This window comes from Podarcis melisellensis, assembly GCF_964234715.1.
Source record: "Podarcis melisellensis genome assembly, chromosome: 12".
In the NCBI taxonomy this organism is placed as follows: domain Eukaryota; kingdom Metazoa; phylum Chordata; class Lepidosauria; order Squamata; family Lacertidae; genus Podarcis; species Podarcis melisellensis.
In genome coordinates this window covers 50,081,697-50,095,832 of record NC_138544.1, presented here as the reverse complement: position 1 = coordinate 50,095,832, position 14,136 = coordinate 50,081,697, and the positions used below count along the sequence as shown (strand labels likewise).

Sequence of the window (14,136 nt, the reverse complement as noted above, 5' to 3'; positions counted from 1 at the left end):
GTCTGCCAATCCATCATTATAAACTAGTATTCAACTGGATAATTATACAAGCAGTACTTCACAGGAGTAGCAGCACCATTAAACAACTGAACTGACTTCTAGCTCTGACAGGAGAATCTAGATCCCTCCGGCTGAATTACAATTGGCAGGAATACACACATAATGAGCAATGTTGAATGATTCAGCAGCCTCTCTTTGGGGCTTACATAGCAGAGGTTTGGGGGGGGGAGAGACAGAGAGATGGAGAGAGGTAACTGGCCCCAAATCAGATCAAGTCACTTGGGGGTCACCTTCATAAGTCCTTCAACACCAGCACCATCCAAATCCTAAATAAATGCATAATTCAGAAAATCATGTTTTCTTTTGACAACCTTTTGCAAAGCTGCTTTCAGACAGCCTCTTGGGGCAACAAAGTACAGTGGTACCTCGAGTTACATACGCTTCAGGTTACATATGCTTCAGGTTACATACGCTTCAGGTTACAGACTCTGCTAAGCCTGAAATATTACCTTGGGTTAAGAACTCTGCTTCAGGATGAGAGCAGAAGTTGTGCAGCGGCAGCAGGAGGCCCCCATTAGCTAAAGTGGTCTTCAGGTTAAGAACAGTTTCAGGTTAAGAATGGACCTCCGGAACGAATTAAGTACTTAACCCGAGGTACCAGTGTAATAAATACTCCAAATAAATATATGGAATAAAGGAGAAGCGAGTTCATTGTACACCTCTTGGACATGAATTAAACCCCATTCTTACAAGTTAATTGGAGGATTTCTCAGGCATTCCTCTCTTTTTTTCCTTTTTCTTTTTGCACCATCCACACAATGTTGTTGGCATCAAAATGCCAGTTCCAATCCCACCAATTTAAACCAAATTTACTCTTTCCAGGATAGATCTAGTAAGATAGAGAGAGGGGGGATGAAAAAACCCTTTGCCAACAACCCATTTGCATTATTAAGCCCCTGTCCAAAAGCGCCCATAAATTGCAACACCCCTCTTAAGGGGAATTATAGTATAATGGCAAAAAAATAAACTAGGCTTGATAGTAGAAGATGCAGAACTTAGAATTTGTATAGCCTGTCTTTCAAAAGCAGGTTGATCAGTAGATTCACAGACTAGACTCATCCAACTTCCAATTCCTTTATTTGTTAAAAGGACATAATTGTGGGGACCAACCTAACTGTCCTATTGTTGGGGTGAATGAAATGCTCTTGATCACTCCATCTTGCACATCAAAGGTACTGAATAAATCATTAAGAATATTAATAGCTATGTATCTCTCCAGGGCACAAAATTTATAGCTGGCTCTGGAATGACTGGAATGCCTTCACACATCCAGGAGTCACTCCAATGCAGGTGAGTCATCCACCTGCAGCCACGCTCAATCCACTTTCGTGCCACACAGCAGCATCCTCTCACAACACTGCAATGCAGCAAAGGTCACCGTGGCTTCAACACAGCATCCTAGGCTTGCTTGCAACCCAGCAACAACACCACTGATTGCAATGCTAAGTCCCATCCTAAACACTTCCTTAACTGGTGTTCCGGATCACCGGAACACATCCCAAATGTCCAAGCGCTACGGCAAATGTCCACACTCTACGTGGGGCTACCTTTGAAGGTGACCCGGAAACTACAACTAATCCAGAATGCGGCAGCTAGACTGGTGACTGGGAGCGGCCGCCGAGACCATATAACACCGGTCTTGAAAGACCTACATTGGCTCCCAGTACGTTTCCAAGCACAATTCAAAGTGTTGGTGCTGACCTTTAAAGCCCTAAACGGCCTGGGTCCAGTATATCTGAAGGAGCGTCTCCTCCCCCATCGTTCTGCCCGGACATTGAGGTCCAGCTCCGAGGGCCTTCTGGCGGTTCCCTCACTGCAAGAGGCCAAGTTACAGGGAACCAGGCAGAGGGCCTTCTCGGTAGTGGCGCCCGCCCTGTGGAACACCCTTCCATCAGATGTCAAAGCGATAAACAACTACCTGACATTCAGAAGACATCTGAAGGGAAGCTTTTAATGTTTGATGCTTTACTGTATTTTTCATCTTTGTTGGAAGCCACCCAGAGTGGCTAGGGAAACCCAACCAGATGGGCAGGGTACAAATAATAAATTATTATTATTATTATTATTATTATTATTATTACCCTACAGCAGAGCCGCTACAAGCAAGGCACCCAAAAAATCCAACCTTCTTTTGGGACCAATAGCAATAGTCGGAAGAGAGAAGGTTTGTTAGATCCCAGTCTCACCCTTCCAATCCTCTGCACCTATCTGTAGGGCGTTTCACCTTAGGATGGTCCCAGCTATTATAGCCAGAAAACAGCAACCCAAACAGGACCAGTTTGGGAGACCATAGTTCATTGTCAAAAGTTCGAATCCTGGCATTTCCAGGTAAAAGAATCTGGTAACGGACGATGCGAAGATCCTGGAGAACTATTGCCAGTCAAGATGGGCTAGATGGGGGGAATATGCAAAATTAAAGCAGTCAAAAAAAAGTCCAGTAGCACTTCAAGGTGTGCATGCACATGAAAGCTTATACCCAGAACAAACTTAGTTGGTCTATAAGGTGCTACTGGACAATTTTCTTATTTATTTTGACTGCGTCAGACCAACACAGCTATCTACCTGAAAATTAAAACAGTGACTTATGTTCTAATGTGCCTCCAGCTTCCTAGACTATGCGCTGCAGCAACTGACAAATCGTCTACACACATGCTGAGTCCCCCCCTCTTTTACCTTTAAGAATCCACTGAATAATAAGTATGATCTGGTAACAAAAAGGAAGGAGGGGTGGGGAGGAAAGCTTACTGGTGAAAAGCTCTCTTGACAAGTAATTCTGCACTGACAGGAGCTGCTGAAATAACACAAATGATACTCTAAGGCAGCCCAAAAGGAAGAGGAGCAGCAGGAGAAAGAAAATAGTTGGAGTCTGCATGTCATGATGACTCAATAGCTAACAAAGAGAGTGTGGAAAGACGTCTCCTTACATACTTATAGTGCAACTGTCAGGCCAAATCAGAAGAGGTCCAAACCTCTGTAGAATTGATAATCTGAAGCTAACCTCCATCCCCCTTAGGGAGTGATTCGGTTTGGGGCATATCACTGCAAATGTCGGGGTCTTAAGCATTTTCCACGATGTTCCAAAAGCCAAAGCATGAACAAGGCACTGATGAGCGTAGCTGATGTGCCTCAGGGCTGAAATCAACACAATTGAGCTTTTAATTTTGGGCATCACCAGCTTGCGAAGCGTGTGGTGGGGAGAGAATCAAACAAAAGTGGAAATGGACTCCACAGGCAAATCTGCAAAAAATATACAGACAGTTTGTTGAATCCAAGCCCATTAAGTGCTCATTGCATCCTCTGCGACAATGTGGTTTAAATGGATTCGCTAAACCATTGCAAATGACACTGCCAGAAAAGGGAGGGGGGTGATAGACCAAGAGGGGTGGGAGAGCGTTGAAGCATGACATGCATGTAGATCATCACAACTGATCGTCACCAACTTGGATGGTAGAAGGTACTGGAAAGCAGCAAATTGACAAAGCAAAGGATTCCTAAATGGCAAACAAAAATTCTCTATAGACATTAGAGCAGCTTTTCGAAAGCATGCCTCCTTTCCACAGAAATCAGTCTTTCTTTTTGAGTTCCTTCCTCCCGACTTCACCACTCGCCGCTTTCTCCCCCAGCCCAGCATCAAGCATCCACAGCAATGATCAGCGTGCAGAGATCTGAATGTCCCACAGCAGGGCAAAACTGCTTTTCCCTTGGAGGAAGTAGCTGCATTGGCAAACCTCACTTGGCAGAGATGCCCAACGCATTTGCCTAAGTAAGGATCTTCTCTCAAGTTTGGAACTAAGTGCTCCTGTTCTAAGTCTCTCTCTCTCTCTCTCTCTCTCTCTCTCTCTCTCTCACACACACACACACACACACACACACACAATGTAGGATCTCTACTCTACAGCACAGGTAAACTGGACTGCAAACTACAGAGTGGGGAAGCTTGCAACTCACTCCTAGCCAAGTCAAGCAACACAAGTGCCTTCAGGAGAAAAGGTAAACCCCCTTTCAAGAAGGAAAAGTGAAACGTTACAGCAAAAAGAGAACTAGCGGGGCAGAGACGATAAGGAGACAACCACTTGGCTTCTTGGGAGCCCTGACGCTATTGAAAACTCTCTCTTTGGGCAACATGCAAAACAGCCCTGCTCTGCCCACAAGTTTCCACTTCCTCTAAAAATCATGTTACTGGAGGTATTTTTGAAGAAAGAAGGGCAGAGCCCTCAGGCCCAGAGTGCAACTGTCGGAATGGAGATCACGGCCACACAGAAAGGTTATTGACTTTCACCAGTTCCTACAGAAGCACCCTGCCGGCATCCGAGACCGTACAGGAGTCACTTTCATGGGACTTGCCTTTTCCCACCTTGCAAACTTCCTATGGATAGCGTTGCTGGGTCAGGGCCGAAAAAGCCCCTTACAGAACCTTTACAAAGTGCATAGAAAGCAAAATTCCACCGGCTCCCATCACTACAGCTCTGCGATGGAGAGAGCCAAATTTGGTGATATCCTGAAGCAGCGGTCGCCAGGCCTGCGGGCACACTTCCAAACCAGATAAACTGTTGCGGGCAACACAAAACACAAGACAATCTATCAGATGGAACAAGATTGGTGTTTGCATAGCAAACGAGGGATGTGGAGAAAGGAACAGGCTTTCTTTTAAAATACCTCGAGAAGTACAACATGCTTTATAGGTAGTCCCTGTGAAAAAGTGTCATCGTTATCATGGTCGATCGATCAGATTTGTATACCTATACGCAAAGGTTTCAGGGGTGATTCCCTGCCCACAAACAACTGCAATCCGCAAGAGCTGCTCCAGACTGCGAACTTGATGTCCTACACCTAGAATCGTAGAATTGTAGAGTTGGAAGCAGGGTGGGTTTGATTTAAATCAAATAGATTTAAATCACTAGTCAGTAAGACTTGATTTAAATCATTGTTTTTACAGAAAGACTCGTTCTTAATATTTACAAGCTGATGGAAGTTTCATTTTCGGAATAATCAATTTTCAGAGTAGTTTTTACAGTTATATCAAAAAATTACCGATGTGGTCATGCTATTAGAAATACATAGATAATTATGGAATTATTGTGAGGTTTAATAAGTTAACTGTTTATATTTGGACAACTTTTCTGCTGTACTTTATTGGAAGGAAAGTAAATTGAGTTTTAGCACACATGAAAAACTTAAAACAAATCCTTATTTCCTGATGAATAGCCTTTGGACTATAATGTAGCTTAAATAGAAAACTATCTTTAGAAGGATTTTTCCTTCAAAAGCATTTTATTTTAAAAATCCAATTTATATCAAAAAAATCAGATTTTTTAAAAAAATAAAATAATAATTGATTTTTATCCACCCTGGATAGAAGGGACCGCAACCCCCCTACAATGCAGTAATAGGCATGCAGGAATCAAACTTAGCCCACTGAGCTAGCAGCCAAGCCTGAAGCGCTTCTTTTTCTGTGCGGTTTTCTGCGCCACGCGATAAGCAGCAGGCCCTGTGCCTTCTCAACCATTATGCAAAATCAGAAACCAAGAAAGAAAATTATCCCCTTGTTCCTTGGGGGAGCGGAGAGGTGTACCATTCATAATAAGGAAGCACAGCAGCGGAGGGTGGTGGTTTGGAATCAGAGCTCACAGCAAGATGGTTCTATGCCTCCAGAGGTACGCTTTCCAAGTGCATAAAAAGTACAAGTGGGCTTAGAACCATTAGCCTGCTTTTGTTTCCTGCTCTCTCGATGCAGATTGGCATAAATGGTGGCCTGAAAGCACTGACTTCAAAATACAATTTCTACTTTACCAGCCAATAACAAAATGTGGCTTGTACATTTCAGAGATCGTGCCAAACCAAGGTTAAATGTCCTTAAACCATGGTTTGGTATGAATGGAGCAAAACGCTCTCTTTTCCTTCAATGGTCCAATTTCCACAGCCACTTTTGATGGGGTCGGTACAGGACACATCTGCCATAAAATGAGTTCTTTTGAAACTCTGCAAGCAGCAACTTTGCCTTATTTTGTTTCAGAGCCCATGTTTGTGTCCTGTTTCTTCGCATGGCTTCAATTATGACTGTAAACGGCCCGGGGAGCAGTGTGGTATACTGGTTAGGGTGGTGGGCCAGGACCTGGGAGACCAGTGTTCAAATATCCACTCAGCTATGAAGTTCACTGGGTGACCTTGCACCTGTCTCTCTTACTTTTGTGCCTTAGGGCCCTCATATTTACGGGACTGCCTCTCCTGGTATGCCCCACGGAGGACCTTAAGGTCCATGAATAACCATAGTTTAGAGGTCCCGGGCCCCAAGGAAGTCAGAGTATCCTCCACCAGGGCCAGGGCCTTTTCAGTGATGGCTCCGACCTGGTGGAATGCTCTGTCCCATGAGACTAGGGCCCTGCAGGATTTAACCTCCTTCCGTTGGGCTGTAAGACAGAGCTATTCCACCTGGCCTTTAATTTGAATTCAGCCTGATCTTTTATTTCCCTTCTCTTCCCTCCCTCTCCCATTTTATGAAGATTACCGGCTCTGAGACTCCACAGCTAATTCTCCCCTGGCCTCCTCACTGGCCCAAGTAGGACCAATTCAGACAGCTAACCCTGGTGACCATCCAATGCTTATTAGATGAATTTTCCCCAAATTGATTTATGAACTTTGAATTTTATTGCTATTCGTGTTTTTATACTGTATTTTATGCTGCTTCTACAATTAAGTGTTTTTTAAATTTGTTGTTAGCCGCCCTGAGCCCAGTTTTCTGAACCGGGAAGGTTTATTATTATCATCATTATTATTATTATTACTAACCTAACCCATGTCACAGAGTTGCCATGAGGATAAAACATAGACGAGGAGAACCGCACATGCTACTTTAAACTCCTTGGAGGAAAGATGGGATATATAAATGTAAAATAAATAAATTACTGGGAAATATACATAAATATTGCACAAATAAATAAAACCAGCCACAGCATTCTGTTCTTCAACAGGATGTAGAAGCTGGCAATTTTACCACAAGGAAGAAGCATCGCAAGAAAAGCCTCGCTAAGTTAAAAACACACACAAACCAGAGCCAAAATCACCTCAGTCAAAGGCGTTCTTGCATACGGGGCATTCCTGATTCTTGCTCAATCATGTTCCATGCTGGCCTCTCTCTCTCTCTATCACAACAAATACTCTTGCTAAGTAAGGAAGGGGGGTGGATTTTACCAATGACAAAAATAATACAGTCTGCATGCCAGAATGTCGCAACTTTATCCCAACCCAACCAGCCACACTAACCTGAGGGGAAAGGGGAGAGAAATCTGTTGCATGTGTTTCCAACGACTATTGACTGCACTTGTTATGCAATAAAGGCAGTGTCTAGAAAGAGCTGAAGGAGTCCATCTTTAAACTCTTCATCTCAGTTTATAGGTGCATTTCTTCGGATAGTTACCTCAAGTGGGGCAATGGCGAAGGAACCTTCCATTTTCAACCAAGACACTTCCTAGTTTATTTTTGTGTGCCTCGGTATAAAAATAAATGAAGTTCTCATTTGAGACAGATTAGAGGAAACACACCAATAAGCTATCTCAAGAAAAGCTCGGGGTCAGGGAAGAGGTGCTATGTACACTACTTTTGTGGCACACATGAAGAGCAAACAGGCACTTGTGCACACAATTCTCTGGCTGCCACCACAAATGTGAGGACAATTGAAAGACTTGGCTATCAGTCTACACTTGGCAGGATATCACCCTATTTAGCCTGGCCTTTGACCCTTGAGAGGTGTGTTTTCAGAGCCCACCCTACCTGTCACTGTAATATGTTCTGTTTTTAATTCTGAATATTATATTGCTTTATAGGTAGAAGGTAAAGGACCCCTGGACAGTTAAGTCCAGTCAAAGGCAACTATGGGGGTGTGACGCTCATCTCATCTGTTTTGGGAAGTTCTTAATGACTGATGTTTTAATGTATTTTAAATCTTTTGTTAGAAGCCACCAAGGGTGGCTGGGGAAACCCAGCCAGATGGGTGGGGTATAAATAATAAATTGTTGTTGTTATTGTTATCATCATCATCTCACTTCAAGCCAAGGGAGCCGGCATTTGTCCACAGACAGCTTTCTGGTAATGTGGCCAGCATGACCACACCACTACTGGCTCATGGAGGACTGTAAAGAGTGCCAGAGAGCACGGAAATGCTGTTTACCTTCCCGCCACAACAGTACTTATTTATCTACTTGCACTGGTGTGCTTTCGAACTGCTAAGCTGACTGAAGCTGGGACAGGGAGCTCACCCCGTCGCGCAGATTCGAACCGCCGACCTTCCAATAGGCAAACTCAAGAGGCTCAGTGGTTTAGAGCACAGCGCCACCTGTAACCTATCCTGGTGCCTGCTGGTAAAGGCCGGTAATGCAAATCATCCATAGTGGCAACACTTCTCTTTTTGCACATATGACTGGGTCCCTGCCCTTGAGGAAAAGGGGATATCTGACATTTGGGGAAATTCCCCAGCCCACAGTCAACACAGAAGCAGCACAACGTCCCTTTTGCTGTTGTTCCATGACAGAAAGCTGGAAACTTTTCCAGTAGCTGTTCATCCACTCCAACCCTAACACACTCTCTGACCGCTCCAACCAGCCAGCAATCTGCCTTGCAGAGGCAGTCAATGCACATAGACCTCCACACACACACCTGGTTGCATGCCACAAAATAGCGGTTATTCTCCCAACATGACCACAGGTCTGTCTTAAACCCAGAAGCAAGTCCCGCTGAGTTAAAGAGAGTTTGCGGCACAATCCCGTATGTGTTTATTCGGGAACAAGTCCCACTGTGTTCAAGAGGTGTAATTTCCAGGTGAGTGTGTGAGAGATTATACCATAATCTTTACAGCCTCAGTTCCAATAAAGTGTGGTTAGGACGAAGGTGAGGCTACTAAGAACTTGTCACTCTCTAGGCTGGAGGGTCATAAAATAATTTAAGGCAAATTAAAACGGGGATGGGTAGAGAACATGCTTTGCATGCAGAAGGTTTTGGATTCAAACCCTGGTATCTTCAGATGGTGACCAGGAAAGAACTCTTTCCGAAAGTATGGACAGCCAATGGCAGCCAGGGTAGATCACAGGTTTCAAACCTGTAGCTCTCCAATGTTGATGGACTAGAATTCCAATTATCCCTAACCACTGGCCATGCTGGACAGAGGCAGAACCCAACAATATATGGAGGGCCACTGGTTCCCCACCCTCTGATGTAGTGTAGGAAACTCAGATATATAAGCTAGGCACCAAATAGCTCCTTAAACCAGGGTTACAGTCGCCAGAACAGAATGCCTGGTGAATATCGAACACTGGATGTAGACAATACTTAGCTAGACCAGCCAATGGGCTGAAACTGAATCATGGGTGTCAACTTGAATGTGGGGTTTCAGGTAAGCCCTGCCCCACGTAATTTGATCACATGGTGTTGCACACACACACACCATTTGAATGGCAATGCCCATCAATTTTGGGGGGCCCTCAAATATTTTATGGGGGGGGTGAAGGAATCTCAGCCCCTAGGAGTTGGCCCTTTGAACTGAATCATAGGCGCTGTGGGTTAAACCACAGAGCCTAGGACTTGCCGATCAGAAGGTTGGCAGTTCGAATCCCCGCGACGGGGTGAGCTCCCGTTGTTCGGTCCCTGCTCCTGCCAACCTAGCAGTTCAAAAGCACGTCAAAGTGCAAGTAGATAAATAGGTACCGCTCCAACGGGAAGGTAAACGGCGTTTCCATGCGCTGCTATGGTTCGCCAGAAGCAGCTTAGTCATGCTGGCCACATGACCCGGAAGCTGTCTGCGGACAAACGCCGGCTCCCTCGGCCAGTAAAGCGAGATGAGCGCCGCAACCCCAGAGTCAGTCACGACTGGACCTAATGATCAGGGGTCCCTTTACCTTTACCTTTAATGCAGTTTCCTGTGCTTCTGACAACTTACTGAATGGCCAAATCACAGTGAGGAAGATTCAAAAACAGTTAAACTTCCACCCTCCTCTGCCCTCGATGCATATGCACACAGACTAGGGATTCTCATCTATGTTGATGACCAGGCATATAAATTCACAGGCCAACAATAAAGAACTGATACTGAGTTAGGCTGCGATCCTGTTCGTGTGGCGACAAGTATGTGGGTTAAGGTGCTTCCGCGTGCAGAACCATTTTTCACTTCCCCGTGCTCACAAAGCAACTCACAGGAAGGGCAATATTACAAGCGAACCTGTTCCTAACTATCAGATGTGCATAGTTTATTCCAATGCTCTTCTCACTACTCAGCGATGCTTCAGTGTCTGAACGCCAGTGAGAGAGAATACCTGTCACGCCCGACGAAAAGTATGTGGAGCTACAGAACATGCCCACAGGCATCAAGGAACGTCGCAAGCGCTCGCAAAATTCTGCTTGCTCAAGAGTCCCACTGAAGTAGTGCAGTTCCATTGGGTCGCCCCTCTTTTCACAGGAAACGGGGATTGTGATGCCCTGTGCTACAGTCAACAGAGTTCGCCCCTTGGGATTTATACCTCTACTTTCCCAACTCTGATCAATACAAGTAATAAGTGAAACGGGTAGCATGGAGACCACTTTCAACTGTCCGCAAGAAACTAACTCACTAGGGAACATCAGAAGCTGCTATATACTGAGTCCAACTGGTCCATCTAGCTCAGTTTTGTTTCTACAGCATTGTCTTGCCACAGTGCTCCAGCGTTTCTGTTGCACTAGCTTCTGCTTGCATGGATGTTTGTTTTCTTTTGAGGTGTGCGCCCTTTGCATGGGGGAGAAGAGCCATTTAATTGCAAGCCCACCACCATCAGTTTGAAGTGGTGGAGGCTATTTGGCCACCTTGAGATGCTACCATCTCATTCTGTTGCAGATCAGATGAGAAGATGAAGGTGGGCATTTTCTACTCTTTCAATGCCTTCTTATGGGTTATCTAAGCCATTTTAGCTTATGGCAAACAGGACATCAAGGGTTAATGGCAGTGTGATCCTATTTATGGTGCACCATATCAATATCCTATATATGATGCACAAGAAAACTTGGATAGACCATGTCCTGGAACTCAACATACAAAGGAACATTTTGTGTTCTCGTATGGCTTAGCGGTGAGGACCTTTCATCCTGGAACTTCTCACAAAGCAGTTATTATTACTATTATTTATTAAATTTGTATGCCGCCCTGTCTAAAGCAGCCTCTGTCAGCCAGGTACCCTCCAAATGTTTCAGACTACAGCTCCCATCAGTCCCAGGCAGCCTATTGGAGTCAAAGTCCAAAACATGTGGAGGACACCATCTTAGCGAATGTTCTCCAGGAGCTGCACAATGAGAAGTGCCCAACCCTCAAGGCAAAAGTTGCTTAGATCCCAGGACAGCTTCAAACCCAAAGAGCCGCTTTAAAAGTACTGTATGGCGATCAAGGGCACCTTCGCAGTACAACTCTATACAGGGAAGCAAGTGTAGGGTTGCAAACTAAGCCCCCTCTTAAGTCTCCGTGCAGCAGTTTGCATGAATGTGAGCTTGTCGTGAGTAGAAGGCAGGCAACCAATGCTTTATTTTTCAATTCACTTGTACGATCTGGCTAATGCAGGTTTTCCATTCAGGCTGGAGTCTGGTTTAAGCAGATGCACGTGGGTGTCTGTGTAGCATCACAGTCCTCAAACTGGGCTTCACCTCTCTGAGCCTTGGGAAGTGTTTGGAGCCCACGACCAGCTGGCAGAGAAACCAGACGGAGGCTGTAAAACCTGTGCACACTCATTGAGCATTAGTCCCATTGAATGCCATGGGGCTTACTTCTGAGTAAGGAATGCCACCCCCGGAGAGACTCACCTGGCGCCTATGCTTCTTCCTGCTCCCCCAGACCTTTTAATTCCAATCCACAGCTGCTTCAGGGCTGTTACTATTGCTTGCACCATGTTATCCCCTCGCTGTGTTTTAAACCTGCTTTAATGGGGACAGAGTTTGCTGGGCGGGGGGGGGGTTGCTTCTCTCTCCAAGGGCTTTTGTTTTATTTTGCACTGTGCTTCAAAATACATTTTTTGATCGTGTTTTATTGCATAACCTTCCAGACAGCTTGGATGGATGGGTGGCTTATAAAAAGTAAACACGTTTTCTTAAAAGGCGTTGCATTGCACATAAATCTCTCCCTAGAAAAACGGTGGCTGCCAAAGTGTCAGGGCACGGCTGCCCCATTGCTCTCACCCTTTTCCACCATACCTCACCCCCCCCCACACACAAAAAGAGCCGTTCCCCAATTGTGGCTTTTGAGTGACAGGCATGAGCACATTCCTTTCGTGCCCCACCCCCTCCCAACCTGTTGCTGCAAAAGAGGGAGCTCGCGCTGCAAAGGAGATAACATAATCCTTGGGATGGGGGTGTGTGGAGGAGAGGTGCATGAACTTCTCTATAGCTGGCCAGAGAAAAGAGGAGACAACAATAACTCGCTTTTCGGTCTTTGCCAGTGCTAGGAATCGAGCAGGGGGAAAGGAGAGGGAGAGAGAACGAGATCGACCAGGAAGGCGCAACTTACTGGGATGTGGACTCGCAAAAGGCGCTTCTTCTGGCCGCTGCTCTTCTTGCCACCGGGCGCTGCATCTTTCTTCTTGCTGTCCATAGCGGTGCTTCCCATCTCCCCGATGTCCCTTCCGACGGGAAGGTCGGAGGAGAGGCCCGCGGGAACCGGCCCGGCCAGGTCTCTCCTCCAGCCAGGCTCTTCGGCTAACCCTCTCCAAGCTCCTCCGTGCCAAGTGATGGGTCTTTGGAGCTCCTCGTTTTATATTGCGTTGTTTTTCCAGAGCCTTTGGCTGTAAAGAGGGACGTCCCAAGCTTGGAGGGAGGGGGGGCGTTACGACCACAGCGGCTGCTCGGGGTCCTCAAGGGCACGGGATGGGTCTGGGAAGGAGAGGCGGAAGAAGGCGCCTCGCATCGTGCAGGGAAAAAGCGCAATGGTTGGAAGGCTGCGAGAAAGCTAGCCAAAGCTCAGGCTGCAGCAGGGAACGATTCAGAAGCAGCCCGCGCTTCTGGGAGGCAGCAAAAGTTTCCTTCCCCCTGCGCAGCAGGAGATGGGCATGTCCTCTGAGTCAGCGTGCCCGGAGGGCGAAAGCAAGGAGGTGCACCCAACACAATTGAGAGTAATCGCCCAGATTAATCTGAATGCGGAGGCTGTTTTGCAGAAAAGCAGCCCCCCTCCCTCCCTCTCTGCTCTGTAGTGCCAAGTCTGGGCTCCAGTGCCCAGGTCCGCCCCACCGGAGGAAGAGATGCAATTCGCGTTGAAGAGCTGGTTTCCTTTCGCGCTGCAAAACAAGACTCTCAGGCAGGCAGGCAGGCGGCTGCAGTTTGCAAACACAAGTGACCCGGGGAGGGAGAGAGGGAGGGAGGTGAGCGGATCACCCAGCACTGCTTGCGGTTCCCGTTTCGCGCTCTGCAAGCGAGGACGCTTTCTGACAGCTGCTTGCGCAAGATCCAAGCGAAAGGAGCACGCGCGAGCGAGCAAGGAAACCCAGCCCGGGAAGGCAGTCGCCAAGCTCTGCGCGCGCGTATATATATATATTCGAGGAGAAGAGAGGAGGACGCTGCTGCTGCCGAACAGGAAGTGCAAAATCACGAAAGACAACTTTCTCTCCCCCAACGCAGAGCGCGCGCCCCGCCCCGCGGCCCACGCCCCTCCGCGCGTCTCCAGAACCAAGGTTGAGCCGAGGAAGGATCTCGGCGGGGGATCCCGTCTTCAAGGACATCCCCGGGGCTGCCTCCTTCTCTCTTGATCATCGCCTGAGCAGATGGAGCCAAGACTGGGGAGGAATCGGTTGATCCCGCTTTGAAATCGGGGCTTAGCTGCATAGCCATGCTATGCCACCCTCTTAAAAAAATTAAATAGGGGAATGATATTCCGAAAAGGGCATCAATATTCTTCCCTACGAGGAGCACCCCCCCCCGGTAAAATAATAATAATAATGATGATGATGCTTGTAGTTTTCCTGTGCTGCAAACGTTGTTGGTCTGGGTAAGGCGGCGGGAGAGCCGCGATTGTGCACAAACGCGCTTTCTGGGTTTGCAGAAGGAAGGCGGCTCCTTCCCCCGCCTCGGGCAAGGCGCCGTTGCGAA

The 14,136-nt window shown here is 46.8% G+C and overlaps 1 protein-coding gene across 1 annotated transcript in view; it reads right to left on the bottom strand.

Annotated features, from left to right (window-relative positions):
• PRKAG2 (protein kinase AMP-activated non-catalytic subunit gamma 2) overlaps positions 1-13,546 on the bottom strand; it is a 205,627-nt gene extending 192,081 nt beyond the window's left edge. Inside the window, 1 exon segment of the mRNA XM_081882786.1 lies at positions 12,566-13,546. Within this exon segment, the coding sequence (XP_081738912.1) occupies positions 12,566-12,664 (99 nt within the window). The 5' untranslated portion in view covers positions 12,665-13,546.
• Positions 13,547-14,136: the final 590 nt, after the last annotated feature.